The sequence below is a fragment of the Lissotriton helveticus genome, chromosome 10, assembly GCF_964261635.1.
Source record: "Lissotriton helveticus chromosome 10, aLisHel1.1, whole genome shotgun sequence".
Lineage (NCBI taxonomy): Eukaryota > Metazoa > Chordata > Amphibia > Caudata > Salamandridae > Lissotriton > Lissotriton helveticus.
The window spans coordinates 724,204,556-724,224,884 of record NC_136071.1 but is presented as its reverse complement, the minus strand read 5'-3'; the positions used below and the strand labels follow the sequence as shown (position 1 = coordinate 724,224,884).

At 45.3% G+C, this 20,329-nt stretch overlaps 1 protein-coding gene across 3 annotated transcripts in view; it reads left to right on the top strand.

Moving 5' to 3' along the window:
* Nucleotides 1-20,329, top strand: part of ESYT2 (extended synaptotagmin 2) — a 641,975-nt gene that overhangs the window by 461,427 nt on the left and 160,219 nt on the right. For all 3 annotated transcript variants that reach the window (XM_078663275.1, XM_078663276.1, XM_078663274.1), the window contains exons 9-10: nucleotides 8,211-8,387; nucleotides 13,250-13,332. In XM_078663275.1, the coding sequence (XP_078519401.1) occupies nucleotides 8,211-8,387; nucleotides 13,250-13,332 (260 nt within the window). The remainder of the gene's footprint in view (nucleotides 1-8,210; nucleotides 8,388-13,249; nucleotides 13,333-20,329) is intronic.

Genomic DNA, 20,329 nt, shown 5'->3' with positions numbered 1-20,329 from the left:
ACTGGGAGGGGTCTGGGGATCCTTTAACTGACCAGCTAGGTTTTGAACCGGACTGGCGAGAGGAACTTGGGGAAGCCAGTGGTCTGGATACCTCCCCAGACCTTGGCATGTTGTCTCCTCCTGCGGGGGATTTGGAGAGGTGTGGTGCAGTGGCCAGGACAGCTGACTTTGGAGCACAGGGTTCACGGTTCGATCCCCGGCTCCGGCGGCAGCTCAGCTGAGCACCATGTGACTCGGGCAATAGCTCACTTAAGTTCCACGACGGCCCCCAGCTCCTTGAAACCCTTATCTGTGAGTAGTTCGCACTTTACAAATACGGATTTACATTTACATTTCCTACTGTGGTTACGGAGGAGGGAGCGTCATAAGCAGTGGTGTTGCGTGGTGCGGCTGAGGCTCTCCACCTCGAGCTACCTATGGTGGCTCTCAGGACTAACCTCCTGACAGAGGTGCTTCAACCGGCAGCAAGCTCTTCGGAGCCCCTGCTGCCGTTTAATGAAGCCCTCACTGACGTCCTTTTGGGCACCTGGTCCAGGCCCAACACAGGGGCTCCTTTGGACAGGATGATTGCCCAATGCCACCGCCCGGCCCCGGGCGACCCCACTTTCCTCTCCCAACACCCCACTCCTGAGAGCTTGGTGGTCCAAGCCTCCACGTCCAATGGCACATTCCCTAACTCAAAATCCAATAGGGAATCCACAAAGCTGGACCACCTTGGGAAGAAAATGTTTCCTTCCTCCAGCTTGGGACTGCATTCGGTAAACACTGCATGTCTTTTGGGCCGTTACACCCACTCTGTGTGAGATATGGTAGTGCAGGTGCTGCCCTAGTGCCCGGAGGAGGACCGGGCCATGCTCTCCCGTGCAGTCACTGAGGGGAGAGATGCAGCGAAGTTTACCATCCGCTGTGGGCTGGATACCGCCGACTCACTAGGCAGGATGATTTCCACATCAGTGGCCCTTCGACACTACGCCTGGTTGAGGTCGACTGGTTTTTCGTGGGGATGTCCAATCCACTCTTATGCAAAAACAACAGTTGATGGACCGAATGCAGAATAATGTAATACATTCACCCCAGTACAGAGATCTGGGCCTAAATCCATTTGCTCACCATGCCATTCCAGTTTGAACGCAGCTATGTGCAAATCAGTCTTGACCCTGTGCCCCATGGGGACAGTCCAGCCGAACTGCCAAGCCAGGTTCTCCCTGGATTGGAAACAAGCATCCTAGGACCAGTTGTAGGCTTTCAGCCCTCATCCGCCAGGATAACTCGATTCCAGTGGCATGGAGAGCACGGGACTCACGTTTGAGCATACCCATCCCACTGGGGGTGACAAATGCAAAAACAACAGTTGATGGACAGAATACAGAGCAATGTCATACATTCAACCCCAGTACAGAGATCTGGGCCTAAATCCATCGTTTTTTTTGCTCACCATGCCATTCCAGTTTGAACCCAGCAATATGCAAATCAGTCTTGACCCTGTGCCCCATGGGCACAGTCCACCCCGAACTGCCAAGCCAGGTCCTCCCTGGACTGGAAACAAGCATCCTAGAGACGACTTCTTTGGCCGTTCTGTTGTCCAGGACTTTCTGAGGTGTACTTGGTTCGCAGACCACCTCCAGGGTTGGTATTGCTGGGGTATCTAATCTAAGGTAAGGAATCTATAACTAACTTTCTTTCAGATGAACAAGTCGCTTACCTTCAGTAACGATATATCTGTAAGAAACATAGGTTAGTTATAGATTTGTTACCGCCCCACCCATCCTCTCCGTTCTGCGAACTGACTTATAGGGTTAAGGATTTCCTTTCAGTGCCGTAGTTTTGTGCACCAATGGTCAGTGTCTTGCATGGCTCTGCGCTCTGGCGTGGAAAGTTGTGTACAGAACTGACGTCAGCGCGCGAGGGCGGTGTCTAAGTAGCTACCTCGATGTCATCCCGGCGCCCACGACACCGTGGACGAACTCTGAGTCGACCAACGTCACCTTCCGCAGTGCAGGGCTACTGCTGACGAAAAAACCCTCTGGATCCAGTCTGATGCCCGGGGTAGTTCTAAGGTAAGGATTCGATAACCAAACGATGTTTCTTACAGATTTATCGTTACTAAAGGTAAGAAACTTGTTCTTCAAGGTGGGTGATTGGGTTTGTGTCAAAATAGCTTGTTTTACAGGGAAATCCAGATGGTCTGAACCTGTTAAAGTGACTGAAGTGTTAATTAAGTCTTTGAGAGTGGATGAAGATAACATTTGGAATTTGAGCATGGTTTTGGTGTGTAAGAATATGGGAATGAAAGGGATGCGTTCTGATACTGAGGTGATTAGGGATCTAAAGGGTGCTGAGGACAAACCAGTACATTTTTGATTTGTGAGTAAAGATATTTTTTTCTAAATATGCCATCCTACACTATGTTGGATAGAGATTAGGTTAATATGGTTAAACCTTTCGCCGGTGGAACCTTTAATGAAGACTGTTGAAGATGGATCCAGGATACAGGCTTTTAAAAAAATGCAGTTTCTGGTCATACAGGATTCAGGGACACCATAGTCGAGTTAGACTCATTACTGGCCAGTATCAAGAATGTATTAGATTTTAAGTTAAGTAAGCACATGTATTGTAATGTTTACATTTCTACATATTGTTTTTCTGTTGAGCGGGAAGATGTGTTGTATTCTGTAGCGGAGTGAGTATGTCATGCATTGGAAGATTTAGAATGTTGCACGTATTCTGAAAATATCATTTTAGAAGAAGACTCGTACTTTATCTGGAGGTTGGTTGTTTCCTCTTCTTAGAGGAAATACATCTTACTGAAATCCTCACCTGTGATTTCTGCTTCTTTCCTACACATGTGACATAGAGCGGGAAGATCAGGGGGTGAGCCTTCAGGGTAAAGATAGTAAGAGGGTGTACATTGATTGGCTGGAGTCAGTCTAACATGTTTAAGAAGGTCATTCAAAGTGCTGTTTAAGTGCATATTCTTTGTTTGATAATTGAATCTTGAGCTTGATTATTGTGGTTGTGCAGGTACTAATGAATAAGCCAAATTACAGAGCTTTTTGCTTTAATGGTCCTCTTTTATTTTTATATAGCTCGAACTTGGCAGAAGGACATTAGTGTGATTTACATTAGCAGTAATGTTTCTGTGTGGGCGCATGGGGAGATTAAGTGATAGCAGGATATGGAGCCTGGGCCAGGACTTGAACCTGCTTCCCCCAGTCCAAGGCCAATCGCTAAGTCACATCCCCTCCCCTACTCCAGTGGTATTTGGAGTACCATGCCTAAAGATATCTTCACACACACACGTCTTTTGAAGACTATGAGGCGCTACAAAAATACAACTTAAATAAAATATAATAAACACCTGAAAACGTCCATATTCATGTTCCGTTTCTGCCTCCTAAAAAAGACGGAACAATAAATAAATAAGTGTTTCACATCTCCAGGCAGCTCCTCTACAAAGCATAAGCCAGCAATCCGTAAAGGATATGACCAGCATTGGCACATCAGTCACAAATACTGCAGACAGAAAGTCTTATTACTAATAGCAAAGTAGATAGTGCCATCTGCAGTTAGATTCACAGAATGGCAGGATGCAACACCTTTCATGTGTAAGTGAGCAGCCTGTGGCATTGCAGGATCAGTTTCAGTCCAAGAATAGGCTGGTCTCAGGGTGCAGAAGATTACACAACCAGAGCCTTACTTCTCGATGTAGTGTAGTTATCGTTCTGAAAACTCTCATGTACATAAACATACATGTATTTCCACCATTTTCGTATTTCTTATACGCGAGTTGTGTTCATTGTGCATTTATCTTATATAAATTCACTGATTGATGCAGTTTTCTCATATGTGGCTCCCTCAAGCTTCTGCGCATCTAACTCAATGCAGCCAATCTATGTTCAGTTATTCTGTGTTATTTCGTTGCTTTGTGCAGCATTTTTCGGAGAAAAGATCCCAATAATACGGTTAAATAAATCCCAAATACTAGGAGCATAATTTCCATTGACCAGCTGTAAAACGTGTCAATGAATTACAGATGACTCGTACCAAAATTTTAATTTACAAAATGATTTTTACACGTTTATGAACTCCTATCTTTAAGACCTCTGAGAATTCGGTGGAGGGAGCGGGGTGGTTGAGAATCCTGTTACTCACTGCCTGGTTCCTCCAGGCCTCTGTCCTGTCTTCCACCCTGAAGAATGGTCCGAAGTCCTCCTTCTGGCCACATCCTGAAGGGAGGAACACAGAGAGGCAGGCAGTCACATACTTGTTGCAGGAAAGAACATCCGAATGCGCTAAGCTTGTCAACTGGCTGTTCCTTCTTCACCGTATTCCAAATTGGCATCCCTGGGATTTCACTCGCATCTGGGCCACACGTACCAGCTCGCATCTGGGCCACACGTACCAGCTCGCATCTGGGCCACACGTACCAGCTCGCATCTGGGCCACACGTACCAGCACCAGTGAAAGGCCTCATGGGCTGCGCTAGGAAAAGTAAGCACATTGCTCTGGACCGGTGTGCTTCCCTCTTCATAAGTATCTTCTGGCTGAGTCTTAGCTTGCATCCTCTCACCCAGATGCTGACATAGAAGAGACAAGAAGAGCATCAGCAGTGGGCGGTGGACCCTAAGGTACCTGAAACAATTATCCCACTTATGTCAACCATGCCCTACGCAACCTCTCAAGGCTCCTCTCTGTTGTTGTGTATCTCATGCAACCACAGTGACTAAAGAGGCCATGCTAGTAATGTTCCACTAGTTGAAACACTGTTGTCACCCATTGGCCAACCTCCTGCTGACCCTCCAGTAGCACACATGAACTACGATACATCTTTAGAAATCATATCCGCCTTTCACACAACCTGCGCTGTAGAGTCCTCTCAATCATGGCAGACAATACTTATAGTCATCTTGGGTACTGGAAGGCTGTGCATGTCTTTTCCTAAACATGTCTGTCAGGGAAGGATAAGCCTTTGATTCCACTAGGCATGTCCCCATGGGCTGGAGTCCTTGAAGGCCGGTTTTGAAAACTCACGGTTGCTCCTGATGTCTGTCACTTTCCCCAACTCCCCGAGATTAACCGCAGCAGGCAGAGGAAGCCTTCAAGAGAGACCGGGAAAGAGTGGGAGGGACAGGGAAGGTAGAGAGAAAGTGATTAGAGAGGGAGAAGAGAGAAAAATAGAGAGAGAAAGGATGGATGGAAAGAGGGAGAGCATGAGGAGGTGAAGGTAGAGGGGCTGGTTAAGCATGTTTGACAGGACTGTGCTTGGTTTTCTCATTCCCGTCCTAATTTGGGTCAATGGAAAGGCACTGACTGTTCATTTGGACCAGGGGTTAGCCGGCAAAGTTTCATAGTTATGATGAACACTTACATATTTTGAATTCTTGAGCTCCGATCTTGAAAACCCTTCACTGTTTACTGTAGTTTGTTATAGTTAAGTAATTTAAAAATACAATTGGTAGAAACAATTTTGGATCTAGCAGGAATCCCTAAAAAATTAGTCAATCAATAAATCAGTCAAACCAGATTTGTGAAGCACAGCTAATCACCCGTGAGGGTCTGCAGGCGCTGTGAGCCTTGCAGCGAAAGGGTTTCATTTGAACAGCCAGGTCTTGAGTCCTTTCTTGAAATCCAGCAGTGGGGAGGAGGTTCGCAGGTGAAGGGATAGTGCGTTCCATGACTTTACAGCAAGTTAGGAGAAGAAGCGACCTCGGCTATTGCTTCAGCGGATGCAGGGGGTGTGAGCGAGGAAGAGGGTGATGGAGCGCCGGTGTCTGGTGGGCTTGTGGAAGTTCAAGCGGTGGTTGATGTATGCTGGTCCTTGGTTGTACAGGGCTTTGTAAGTGTGGATTAGAATCTTGAATTGACATCTCTTCTGAATGGGCGGCCGATGAAGCTTCCTGGGGGGGAGGGGTGGTGGTGTGTGTTCGTCTGGGGAGTTCGAGGATAAGTCAGGCAGCACAATTCTGTATGATCTGCAATATTTTCAGGAGGTGTGCGGTGATTCCTGAGTGAACTGCATTGCCATAGTCCTGCCGGCTAGTGACTAAGGCTTGATTGACGGTTCTTTTCCTTTTGACAGGGAGCCACTGTTGCTGCTCATTACCTGCTTCTCCAGAGGAATTCCTCCATTTCTTTACTGTTATTGATCTTTTCAGCAAGGACCAAAGATGTAAAGCAGTTTGCATTATGGCACTACAACAGTGCTGAGGGTCGCTGGCCCCATGTGGGCAGTGTTGTTCATTCAGTCCGGCAAGATGGACGGATTTTTGTGCTGCTGCCATAGAAGTAGGCTGTTGATGTATAGTCAGAGCAGAAATCCGATCATTTGTCAATAAACAGAAAGGGTCTGGGTCATGTGTATTGCCATCTCCTGGTTCAGTTAATTGCACGGTGTGTCCATACCGCTGGGTCTTTGTGTCTTGCGACCATCTACATAGCTCCCTATGGAAACTTTAGCGTTAGTGATGGATTTCATGGCAGACCAAAATGCTGTTCTCTTGTCCATATATTTTTCCTGGTGTCTTGTTGTAGGACAGAAGAGACTGAAGCAGTTTCTGTCCCCTCAGCCGTGGTTGTTTGGTCTGTCCTCTTGTCTCTTGATACTTAGCTAGTTCAATTGGATATATGCGCAGGTAATATTAGGTGGATTCTTCACGTTCACTCAAGACAGGGTGGCTCCTGTGTGCCTTTGCCTGTATCCAACTGTTTCGACATGTAGTTGCCTTTAGATGTGGTGATAGATTTGGACTTATTAGACAAGGCTAGGTGTTAGTGGTTGGGCTTTCCTGGTTTGGGGCAGCGTTTTTCAAACACTTAAGTGAATTTTAAAAGGAGGTTGTGTTGTCCCTCCTTGGCCAACATTTGAATCCCTGACTGGGCTAGTTATTAAGTTCCCCAATTGATGAGAACAGGTTTACTTCTGGGATGTTTACGGCGGTACGGGGGTTCCTTGAGCCCTCTGTGTGAGATTTTGAGGTATCTGATGTTATATCTTTCAGTTCTTGGCACTGAAACTAGGCCTCTAATTTGGAATCATTAATTTGGCCTTTAGACATTTCAAAATATTGGCGCCTAAGGTAGTTTCTTCCAGCGTGATGCCCTTCTTGGGATCGCATAAATCCAAATGAAGTGCATCTCTTTCTCTGACTGCTGTTTCTTCTGAAAGAGAGCATTCCTTTTTCCGAAGCAGCTTTTCCTCTTTGGTTTTCCTAAATGGTTTGGGATTACATTCTCTTCTTCTGGATATAACCAATAAAGGGGGGGGAGCTACCCATGGTGCCGTGTAATTAGTGGCACCTTTTTTTTATGGGCCTCCTTGCTTGGTGCTAAATGGTAAGTGGGGGGCTTTTGGGTTCTTGGCCAGCAGCCTCTTTCCCTTAGCACAGGCTTTGTACACATTTTATTCTAGCTTTGTTTGCAGACAGATTGTTGCTCATACTGCTGGAGTGGTTATATTTTCTGAACTGTGAGACTGAGTCAAAGAAATGCAATTTAGGGATATAATTAGAATCAAAGGAGTAGGAATGAGAAAGGCAGAGGAGGAGTTAATACTTCGGTTACTTTTCTGTAATACTCATGACTCAAATTATCCCCTCCCTGTCACATAATGTATAACCTACTCTCCTTCCCATGGGTGCTTCTGTTTCAATTCCTGGTTGTAGCACTTCAGGGTCTATTGGGGCGGGGCCTTTTGTCATGTTACTCCATGATGGGGGACTTGCTGAAAAGTATTTTGACTTATTTGTTAGAAGACATTTGGCAAGAATATGAATGCATCATGTACTGCATTCAGATGAAAATGTAAAAAATGGAGCAAACGGGAGAATTTGGGTAGGAATGATTACCGGTAAGTAATCTGATCATTTATTTCATTTCTGGCTGCTAAAATTTCTCAGTGGTGGACAAGCACATCAACAAAGTTGTTTGTCTGAGTTAGAAAAGTCAGAGTTTGATAGAGCAAGAAAAGGTAGGATGCTTACTTTTTTTTTTAATTGATGTACTAGTGGCTTTGTAGCGAGAAGTAAAGATAATGTTTTTGGGGATAAATGAGAACGATCACTATGACCCTACATGAACGAAGTACTTTCTTGTCGTGGGTGAATTGTTGACTGTATTCTACATCGCTTGGAAAAGAACCAAAGCCGTTTCCGGGTGATGTGTAGTCCTTTAAAGAGGTGTGTACTAACACACTTTGAATTTCTTTTCTTTAGGGAGTTCTAAGAATACACTTCATAGAAGCCCAGGATCTCATGAGCAAAGATACGTACCTAAAGGGGATGGTCAAAGGAAAGTCTGACCCTTACGGAATTCTTCGTGTTGGCAACCAGATTTTCACAAGCAAGGTTATCAAAGAAAATCTCAACCCTAAGTGGAACTCGGTGTATGAGGTAAGGTCATCATCACATGGACGTTAAGTATTCAGTTAACTGCCCATTGTTTAAAATAATGCAAAACCCTGGCTGACTGCTGCTGATTTCCATGGAAGATTTCATTGATTGATTGATTCGTTTTATTTCTTGCCAAGGGCAACACACATGAAATCTGCTGTCTTAGCGCCATACCCTAAACCAAAAACAATAGCTGTAGACAGTGTTCAAGCCTTGGGACCCCCAGTTAAATCAAGAACAGTTTGAGGGTCTTTTATCAAAGGAGTTTGAGATGAGAAAGACCCTAGCTGCAGGAGCAGCAAGTTTCCATGTCTGGGGCTCAAGAGCGTGCTGGAGCACCTACCGATGCGCTTTGTTAAACCTGGGGATGTGCATCAGAAACTGATGATCAGAAAAAAGAGAGCACTTAAGAACATATTGGTGGAAGAGATGAGCAAAACTGCACAGTTTTGGACTTTTAAATATGTATAGCTTAAACAAATGCCTTTAAATTGAAATCTGTTGTTTTGCTCACCAATTCCAATCTCTACTTGTTTGGGATACATGGTCAAATCAGACTCACTGCTGCATTTTGTACACGCTCAATGAAGTCTTGTCAAAGCATGCGCTGGCAGGCCCAAATATGGACAGTCGCAAAAATCAAGCCTAAACTGAACGCAAGCAGACTTTACATTAGCTTGTAGGTCTTGAGAAAGCGAAAGACATGGGCACTGCTACTGCACACTGAACTGATCTGCACGTTTATTTAGATGCTTTGTGATTCAATAAGATGGCACAATTACTTTTCCTTGTGAGTGTTAGATGCTGAACTCATGTTGGTAGGCCCGAGGGAACTATCACAATACTCTTTGTTTCCAAAGTGGATCTTTATTTCGGTGTTGGCATTAGGTTTGAATTAGTGATGCCCAATCCACTGCTGAATTGGCAGTAGGCCATTACAGAGATAAGATAACGAGCCTGGAGGCTCTTTAACCAAACAGAGGATAAACTGGGTATTATATGTTGATGACCGTGATGTACACCCAAATGTGAGGAACATAAGCATCAAAAAGAACGAGCAAAGGGGAAGTGCCTTGCTGCACACCCAAAGAGATAAAAGTGGTATTAGCTCTATACTCTGACAGCATGACTGTTTGAGAGCTATCCTCCAGGACAGAGAGAAACCCATATAGGGCAGTGTTCCACACCGTTACTTATTTCAAATGTTGGACTAGAATCACAAAAATGAAATGAAATACCAGTATTTGTAAAGCGCACAGCTACCTCCAAAGAGGTATCCCGGCGCTGGGGGCCTTTGGGAAGATTAAGCGAGCTATTGCCCAGAGTCACATGGTGCTGGGCTAACTTGCCGCCGGGGATCGGACCGGGAACCCCGCAGTCCGGAGTCAGGCACCCTGGCCGCTGTGCCATGTTGAATACGACAGAGAGCTCCAATAGAATCTTAACTAGCACATCACCCTTAATCACAATTGTTCAGACCACTACTGTAATCCTGATCATAGTTTCTGTCTCCCTCCTGTGTGGAATTAGAGCTCCCATGAGTCCAAGGCCTTCGAATCTGCCTGGAAGCTGGGCAGCTGTCAGGCCACAATTTTTTCAAGGATTTTTCCTGTGTGTGGGGAAGAAGGCAATTTTGCCACTTCTTTAGAATTTAACCAGTGGCTTTTTCCAGCTACCAGGAACAATCCTCAAAGTTAGCCATGAATGGAGGAGATCAGTGATCCTGTTGGCGGTTATTGGTTATAGCTTGAATGAGGAATTTCCCAACCGAGACAGGACGTGGGTCACATGGAACCTGTATTTGCTATTCTGCAAGAGCTTCTCCACAATGCACCTAGACAGGAGGACAAAGGACTTCATTCAGTATTTTCGTTTGAATGGGAAAGTGTTTGCGCTGAAAAAGGCTTCTACGTTAGTATGGAGATGAAGCATTTTTCCTCTTTTAAATCAAATTGCAGCTTTTCTTTCTCTAGTATGATCCTTCCTCTTTGCACTTTGTGCTGCCTGACCACTGTGAAGTTCTTGGCTCCAGCACAGTGCCACTAAGCAGGTAGTAGCAAAAGATGCACCGTCTTGCCTCCACAACATGGAAAAAAGATGGTGCTGGTGGCCACGTTTACAAATGGTGTCTCTTTAACATTACAAACACAAGGAGATGATGGACGGAGCGCTGAGACATTTCAGACACACCCCCAGTCACAGATCTGGATTGAATCCATCACCATTCTTTAGCTCACTTCGCCACCTCAGTTCAGACCCAGCTATATACAAATCAATCTTGACCCTGTCTCTAACATAGTCAACTATGAAAATAGAGAGTTTCAGATGCACTCCTAGTAACCCAGAGTTGTAATGGTAATGCAATTTAGTGTGTTCAATTTGAAATGCACGTTCTGTTTCATAGTGATTATTAAATCTGTAATAAGCTGCTAGTGATGTGCCCTAGAGGACATAATGATGAACTACTGTGTACACAGCTTAAGCTGATTCACAGTAGTCTAGTTAGTCCTTTTGCAAGTATCAAACTTATAATGTATTTTTTTAGTTCATCAGGTGAAGGGTCTGTTATTTTACATCATATTCATTATCAATTTAGTAGTGTTGTGCACATTGAGTGGCATTCAGGTGTTCTTATGGTTCATTTATGTTTTCAAGATTCCTACTCCCAATACAATTTGGATATCTAAATCCTTCATCAGGCCAGGGATGTGGAATTTAATAAAATATCTACTTGTCCGTGGGGCAGATTGCTTCATAAATGTACTTGTCCTGTAACAAAATCCACTTGTCCTTTTGTGCCATCTAATGCGGCGACAAATTATGGCAGCAATCTCACTCTATAAGAGCTCTGAAATAGCCTCTCTGATTATGACCGAGCTACTTCCATAGTAGGGTTTGCATACTAGCAATTCCCTTATGTTGCCACGTTTCCTCAGATCTACATACTGGGGCTGAAGGTAATGGTAAGCAACAGGTCCAGGTTTTAAATGCCCTTTTGAGTCAATTCAATTCAATTCAAAACAGCTTTATTCGGTGACAACAAGACAAGCACCACAAAAGCATACAAACACCTATATATCAAGAAAAGAAAAATACAATCTGATTAGCAAACCTACTAACTTGCATTTTTTAAGGGTTTTCACCAACTCTTTTCTAATCTTTTCCAAAACTGAGAAAGATTGGAAATTTACTCCTGACAATGGCAGACATAAAACTTCTTCCAGGGTAGGGAAGTAAGTGGTTGTAGGGAAAGTGAACTTTGCAAACGCTCAGATTTTTGCATGAGCAAATCTATACCCGCATATTTGCTCATGCTAAAATGCAGTTCACAAATATTTTTGAGGGCTACCATTTCTTGGCCTACTTCTGTAAAGTCTTGTGAATTCACGAAGGCTGTATATCTGCACTTCGTGCAAGCACATGGGTGAACTTTTGGGAATTCATTTTATAATTGGGTCCCTAATTAAGTCTGGCATTAACCATGACCATTTGTGTTTATTAAAATTCTCTCTCTCTCTCGCTCTCTCTCTCGCTCTCTCTCTCGCTCTCTCTCTCTCTTTCTCTCTCTCTCTCTCTCTCTCTCTCTCTCTCTCCCTCTCTCTCGCTCTCTCGCTCTCTCCCCCTCTCCCCCTCTCTCTCTCTCCCTCTCTCTCTCCCTCTCTCCACACAGTCGTTTTGTTCAGTTCAGGGAACCACTATGGCAATGTGTACTTTTTGAGACCAAACCATTTTTTTCTTTTGCCAATGTTTGCTAAAATGGTGAGGACCTGGCAGCTCCCACACCAATAAGGTTTTACAAAAACCATGCCAAAACGAGTCACGCATTGACAAAACCAAAAGGCTGACCAACAGTTTCAGATCTACTGCCTTTACCAATGCTTTTTCAGTAGTTTAGCAAAATATCTTTGCATTTTTTTGTGAACATTTTATTTTGAAAGCATAGAATCATCAATCTTGCTGTCAGGCTTCTGCGTATATTTGCATCTCATCAGAGAGCATTCTGGGAGCATTGGGGAACATTAGTACATATTGACCTCAGGGACGTAACACAGGCCCCTTTCAGCATGGGGGATGCCCAACCCTGCAGGAGGCCCGAACGCGCCAAAGGTCCCTATTCAGCCCAAGCCCAATGAATATCTGTGATGTATGGTCGACTCTGGGCCCCTCTTCATTATCTGCTCGGGGACCCCATCACTTAGCTTTATGAGCTATGTCTAACAGAATGCAAGACAAGGTTCCTATTTAGAGATGAACCTTACAAGTGATCACAGCTCATGGAGGTAATTTTATCCGCATAGAGAGTGTGATCCCAACGCCTGGGAACCGGGGGGAAAGCCTGGCTATCAATAATAGCATGAATAAAAGTGCTTACTCAGAATATTTAAGGGGAGTCATTATTAGGAAGCTAGAAATCTTTGTGCGTAGTGCATTGTGTATGCAACTTGGTGTACTTGTTGAATCTTGTGGGCATCATTCAAACAGAATGGTTACCTGTCAATGAATCATTACCTCACTTTGAAGTTGAAAAGACATGTGGGAACCTCAGCATGAAAGTGCCATCGAAGGCAGTTCTTACTGTAACATGTGAGACTTCTCACCGTATGAAATGTAACAGACAGCCTGTATTCTGCCAACATCAGTGTGTGCCTATGGAGTATCGGCAGATGTCTGAAGATGTGAAAAACACACACTTTCTAATCACAAGGTTAAAACGCCTAAAGGATTTAAATAAATGTAAACAATTTAAAAATACGTGTAACACAAACTGTCAGTGTGCCTTGTACAAAAACGATACCAAAATTAATTTATATTGCAGTAGATCCTGATACTCAAAATATTTATTGTTCCTTGTTTACCTTTAGGCATTAGTGTATGAAAGTCCTGGACAAGAGCTTGAGATTGAACTTTTTGACGAAGATACGGACAAAGATGACTTTCTGGGAAGGTAAATATACTACACTGGTGACTGGAATTTTTCAGTGTTCTGCTACTATGGTAAAGGTTACTCTTTACACTGACGATAACCTAGCGATAAAATAAACTTTCTCTCCTGACAAGCATGCATGTGCCTCTTTATTCTAATAATGATGACCAACACCCAGCGGGAACAGATACCCTCCCCCCAACCACGGTCTGCCAGCTAGCTGAATTCCCACTGCTTGAAGAAGACTCGCTAAATACTCTTATGTTGAAAGTTACATCAGGCTCCCCTTCAGACCCCGCTCCCCCACGCCATCTCCTGAAAGTCGCGGATATCATTAGACCAGCGATTTTAAATATTGTAAATATGTTAATCACTACAAGTGGAGAGTACCAGAAACCTGGAAATGTGCACAAGTTAGGACTTTGTTAAAAAAAAAAAACCTTGACCCAGAAAAAATGACCAACTACCGCCCCATCTCACTTCTTCCTTGGGTAGGTAAGCTGCTTGAGAAACATATCAACACCAGCCTTATGCTCTATCTGGAAGCCAACCATCTGCTCCATGATTCTCAAGCTGGCTTTCGCCCAAAATTGGGGACAGAGGCGGCATTATTGACTGTCACAGAACTAGCCCGCAAGCACATGGATCAAGGCGGCACCACAGCAATCATGCTGTTGGACCTAAGTGCCGCCTTTATTTTATTTAGGCTATTTGTTAAGCGCTCAATTACCCTTAGGTATCTCGGCGCTGAGTGAAACGAATTAGCTCATGAGGAGATTATTGCTTAAACAGCCAGGTTTTTATCTGTCTGCGAAAGGAGAGCAGAGAAGTGGAGATTTTGATGTAGGAGGGTAGACTATTCCAAAGTTTAGTGGTAGTTACTATGAAGGATCTGTCTCCCCAGGAAACTCTTTTTGTCCTCGGGACTTGAAGTAGTCCAGCGGTTGATGATCGTAGGGATCTGGTAGGTTCGTAAGGACGAAAGGAGTCTTTCAGATACGTTGGTCCTTGATCGTGGATTGCCTTGTAGGCGATACAGAGAGCCTTGAACTTGGCTCTTTTCTGCACTGGCAACCAGTGGAGCTCCCGGAGAGTTCCGGAGATAGAGGCGTACTTGGGAAGTCCGGTAATCAATCTGGCCGCGGCATTCTGCACAAGTTGCAGTTTCTTTAAGACACCTTCTTGGGCATTGACTAGCAGGCCATTGCAGTAGTCAATGCGGGCCATGATAAGTGCGCTGATCAAAGTTTTTCTTGTATTCATTGGAAGGTAAGGTAGAAGTTTCTTTATCATTCTTAGAGTGTAGAATGAGGAAGATACTACCGTGTTAACGTGAGACATGAAGGTGAGTTTAGTGTCCAGTATAACTCCAAGATTCCTGGCCTTGGTTACTGGGGAGGGGGGAGGTCCCAAGGCATCAGGCCACCATGTGGGAGACCAGGCAGGGGAAAGATTTCCGAACAACATCACCTCCGTTTTATCGGAATTCAGTTTCAAGCAGTTTTGTGTCATCCAGTTACTTATAGCCAGCATTCCCAGATTGAAGTTGGAGGCCACTTCATCTCCGTTTTTATTTATGGCTAGGACAATCTGGGTATCGTCGGCATAGGATGTAACCGCCAGGTGATGGGTTTTTATGGTCCTCGCCAAGTCCGACACATAGATGTTGAATAATGTCGGACTTAGCGGGGATCCCTGGGGTACACCACAAGGAAGAGTAAAAGAAGGTGAACTGAAATTACCGAAGGTAACAGATTGAACTCGATTGGTAAGAAATGAGGCGATGAGGTCCTTCGCCGAGCCCGTGATGCCGGCCGATTCGACACGGTCGATCAAGGTGGAGTGATCGACCGTGTCGAAGGCCGCAGACAGGTCCAGTAAAATAAGCACCGCCGAACCTCCACCATCCAAAGCCTTTCTAATTTCCTCCGTGGCCCTGATGAGTGCAGTTTCCGTCCCATGTCCTTTTCGAAAGCCAAATTGTGTCTCGTCCAGACAGTTGTTGTGCTCTATGAAGTCGGAGATTTGTCTATTCATGATTTTTTCTACAATCTTGGCGGGGAGCGGGAGGCAAGCGATTGGACGGTAGTTGGCAACTAACGTGGGGTCAAGTGAGTTTTTTTAATAAGAGGCTTGACCATGGCTCTTTTCCAGATGGAGGGGAAGGTCGTGGACAGGAACATGGCGTTAAATATCTCAGTGAGTATAGGACAAAGGATTTCAGGAAAGTTTTTAAGGATAGAGGGGGGGCAAGGGTCTTCTGGGGAACCGGAGTTCGTGGTGTTTAAAAGTTGGGACACAAGATCAGAGGAGATCTGGGAGAACTCCCGAAAGGAGTTAAAAGGGATTGATCGCGGGGGAATGGAAGAATTCGAGGCAGAAGGAAGATGGTCATTAGAGACAGAGTGAGAATGTCCAGTGTCATTGGCATGAGCTTCGAATTGAGAGAAGATGTCAGTGACTTTTTTTTGGAAGTGATTAGCCAAGGAGTTACATAGTTCTTGGGTATACGTGACTGGGCTAGATGTAGTTTGTCCTGAGAGTTGGGTTACTACCTGGAAAAGTTGTTTGGTCGAATCTTGAGCAAGATTAATTTGATTGGTGTAAAAATTACTTTTCTCAGTAATAATAGATTGTTTATATTTCAGCAACATGGATTTATAGAGGGCTTTTTGCTCAGGGTCATAATCACGTCTCCATTTGCGTTCTTGACGCCTGCACAGTTGTCTTTCTAGCCTTAGAGTATCATTGAACCATGGTGAGTACTTAGTTGTTCTGTTGGAGGAATGTCTCTTAAGTGGCACTGTCTGATCGACAGTGTTTTGAATCCAAGTTGTATAATTATTGGCACCTAATTCAGGGTCATCCGTCGTGGGAGGTCGTGAAGACGCGAGTGATGACTGAGAAGCCGGAATGTCGATGCTTTTCCAGGCTCTAAATGTGTTCACTGAAGGTTTAATAAGGGCTCTGGGAGGAGTAAGGTGGAGTAAAAAGTTAGAGAATGGCAGAATGGTCCGTCCAGGTGAAGGGAAGGAGATCCTTTATCACTAGGGATTTCTCGCTGGAGAATAGGCCATCCAGGAGATGACCCGCGGTGTGGGAGGAACCGGTAACCAGTTGGGGGAGACCTATATTGGATAGTTCAGATAAAAGAGCAGAAGTATCAGGGTTGTCCAGAAGCTCTAAATGAAAGTTAAAATCGCCCAGAATGGTGTGGTGACTTTCACCTGCCAATGGTTCTAAAAGCAGGGGTAAACTGGCAAGGAAAGGACTGCGAGGTCCTGGTGGGCGGTAAATGAGTATACCTTTGAAAGGAGGTGCATTTGGGACAGCAATCGAGAAAGACAAAGCTTCACAGCTAGAGATGGGAATGGTTTCTGTTCGTACTGTTAGGTTTGAACGGTAAATAATAGCTAATCCGCCTCCCCTTTTGGGAGGAGGTCTATCCAGTCTAACGATAGAGTATCCTTCAGGAGTGGCCGTGACAAAATCAGGTCCACAGGAGAGATCGCCCCATGTTTCAGTAATGAAAAGGAGGTCGACATTGTAGGTCTCGATGAAATTGAAAATTTTAAATTTATGTTTTGGGAGGGAGCGCACATTTAGCAAAGCGGCTAAATAGAGTTTAGGTAATACTTTTTTGGTGGTAGATATCGTAGGCAACAGTTGATAATTGTTAGTGACAAACGAGCAGTTTGGACAGGTGTACGGAAGGTGGAGAGGTTGATTTGCTAGATTAATACGCTGGCACTGATGTGAGATGGAGTTTAGCGCACGAAGGCGTAAAGCATTGTATCTAATGGGGGTTCTAGGATTGTGAATGGTAGAACGGGCAGGGGAAGGGGCCCTAGGCCCGGTCCAGGCGCGGACGAGAGCAGACGGGCTTGCCTTAGGCGCGCCTTCGGCGCGCAAACGGCGCTCCCGCTGCGTTCGTCCGCTGCGCTTCCGGTGACAACACATAATGAAGCTGAAGTAAGGGGCGTGGCCTGCAAAGTGGGCGTGGCCCAAGATCTCGCCGGAATGGCGTCTCACTAGTCGTTGCAGCCGGCGCTAGGAGCGCTCTGGGCTGTTTAAGGTAGGCTAAGAATTCACACAGAATCAGTGAGTATTCAAACAGAATCACAATAAATTTTAAAAGAAAGTGCTTCTAAAAGCTCCCGGCGTGCGTGTGCCTGAGGAGTTAGTTCGAATCTGTGGGCGCTCGAGTTTTGGCGCTTTTATTTACTTGTGGCGGAGGGGGCGTGGCCTGCAAAGTGGGCGTGGCCCAAGATCTCGCCGGAATGGCGTCTCACTAGTCGTTGCAGCCGGCGCTAGGAGCGCTCTGGGCTGTTTAAGGTAGGCTAAGAATTCACACAGAATCAGTGAGTATTCAAACAGAATCACAATAAATTTTAAAAGAAAGTGCTTCTAAAAGCTCCCGGCGTGCGTGTGCCTGAGGAGTTAGTTCGAATCTGTGGGCGCTCGAGTTTTGGCGCTTTTATTTACTTGTGGCGGAGGGGGCGTGGCCTGCAAAGTGGGCGTGGCCCAAGATCTCGCCGGAATGGCGTCTCACTAGTCGTTGCAGCCGGCGCTAGGAGCGCTCTGGGCTGTTTAAGGTAGGCTAAGAATTCACACAGAATCAGTGAGTATTCAAACAGAATCACAATAAATTTTAAAAGAAAGTGCTTCTAAAAGCTCCCGGCGTGCGTGTGCCTGAGGAGTTAGTTCGAATCTTTGATACCGTGAACAGTAACATCCTTATCTCCCGACTAAAACAGCTTGGAGTGACGGGAAGCGCCTTCTCCTGGCTACAGTCTTTTTTGGAAAATCGAACTTTCCAGGTGGTGGAGGGTGACATTCATTCCAAAACCTGGCCTCTCAATCAAGGTGTGCCTCAGGGCTCCTCCCTGAGCCCCACACTTTTTAACATTTACATGCAACCATTAGCGGAGGTCGTTCACCCTTATGGTTTTGAAATCGTGACCTACGCTGATGACACCCAGCTTGTGGTGGCCCTCAATCAGCCAGGACACACCCCTTCTAACCTGAACAGCTGCCTAGTGGCAGTTACAAAATGGATGGCCTCTTCCCATTTAAAACTTAACGGGGACAAAACTGAACTGATGTTCCTGGGGAACACAGTCGGCCCTAGACCAACTCTACAATGGCCACCCTGTATGGGCCCCCCCCCCAGAGCCAAAAAAGCAAATCAAAAGCTTGGGCATGTGGTTGGATGATACCCTTAGCTTTAACCAGCAAGCCACAATACTCTTCGCCACCTGCTTCGGGCTGATGCGAATGTTGCGGAAAATCCTACCACTTCTCCCTTTCCAGGCCCGCACGATAATGGTCCAGGCCATCATCCTGTCCCGTCTCGACTATGGGAATGCTTTATATCTGGGTGCACCGACCAGCACACTTAAAAAGCTGCAAGTCACTCAGAACGCAGCAGCACGTCTACTGCTAGGCCTGTCCCGTAGGCATTCTGGCACCGCTGCCCTGAGAAATGTGCACTGGCTGCCCATCCAAGCCAGAGTAAAATTCAAGGCTATGTGCATAATGCATAAGGCCATGTGGAAAAACGCCCCCGCAATGATCTGTTCCCTAGCCACCCTTTACCATCCCCAAAGATCACTGCATTCCAGCACGGCCTTTCTGGCAACAACACGCAAGATCAAACGGGCCAGATGGGGTGGCCGCTCCTTCTCCCTGAATGCTGCCACGACTTGGAACTCCCTACCATCCACGCTCCGTAGTGAGCCTAATCTTCTAAAATTCCGCAAAACTCTTAAAACCTTCCTTTTTTCTAAGTAAATTAGTAGACTTCCAGAGATATGCATTACAGCGCTACGAGGCCTTCGGGTAGTAATGCGCTTTACAAAACCCACTTTCATTTCATTTCATTTCATTTCATTTGTTAACAAATTTGACTTTTTGTTTAGGTAAAAAATAGAAATTTTGCTCAAGGCAAAAAGATACGTTCCTAAAATGACCAACTTACTGCTTATGTTTTTCCATCTTGTGATGCCTGATATATTGTAGAAAATAATTGGCTCTGTAGGAAATTGGGTTATTGGTTGAGAGGAGGGGTGACGCCTTCCCTACTCAAGCAGCAACCTCAATTCTTGACAGGGTGAAACACAAGCAAACTCTGGTAGTTTGGTACAAAAGCAGTCAGGCTTAACTTAGAAGCAATGTGTAAAGTATTTATGCAGCAATTCAAACTGTAATAAAGTGAAAACCCAACACAAGAACAATCCCACCCCAATTTAGAAAAATTGTAAAATTTAATAAATTGACACCAAACCGACAAAAGTCCAATTAGTAGAACCGGAGAAATGCATTTTAAAGATTTTAATGAAAACAGTGCTTAGAAACACAAAGTGGCAATTGTGATTATCAAGTCATGCCAGACCTGTTCAAAGTCACTTGTTCAGGCTGACCATGATTTAGCACGGGCTGGGTACAGAGACCATGTTGGCTTGGTTAACAAAGTTCCTTAAATCGGGGTTTTAAAGCGCTGCAAGGACCCGTGCAGAGGATGCGTCACATAGCTTTGGTCGCACAGTGCGGTTCTATAGGAGCTGCAGGGCTGCAACGTGAGGTCCTGCAAAGAGATGTGTTGCACAGCAATAGTTCCGAGAAGCTGCGAGGCAATGCATCACGCTTCGTTGGGTGTACTAAGACCACAGCTGGGCTTTCAGAGCACCTTGGGGCCCCTTTCCAAGGGTCCAGGACTGGTTGGAACCACTTTGGGGGCAAAACACAAAGCAGGCAAAATGGAGGTGCTAGGCCCTAGGTGGTTGGAGCCTTTTCTGTCCTAGAGTTTGTGATCAGGAGGCCAGCCAACTAGCCCTTGGAGCCACTCTGGTAGTCCTGGGTTCAAGATGCAGGTCCAGTCCTTCTCATTCAGGCAGTAGAGTAGGAGACCTTGCAGGGCAGCAGAGCAGTCCTTTCCAGAGGTGTTGAAGAGTTGGGTCTGAGCGTCCAATATTTATATCTGGTGCCCACTTTGAAGTAGGAGAAGTATATAGAAGTT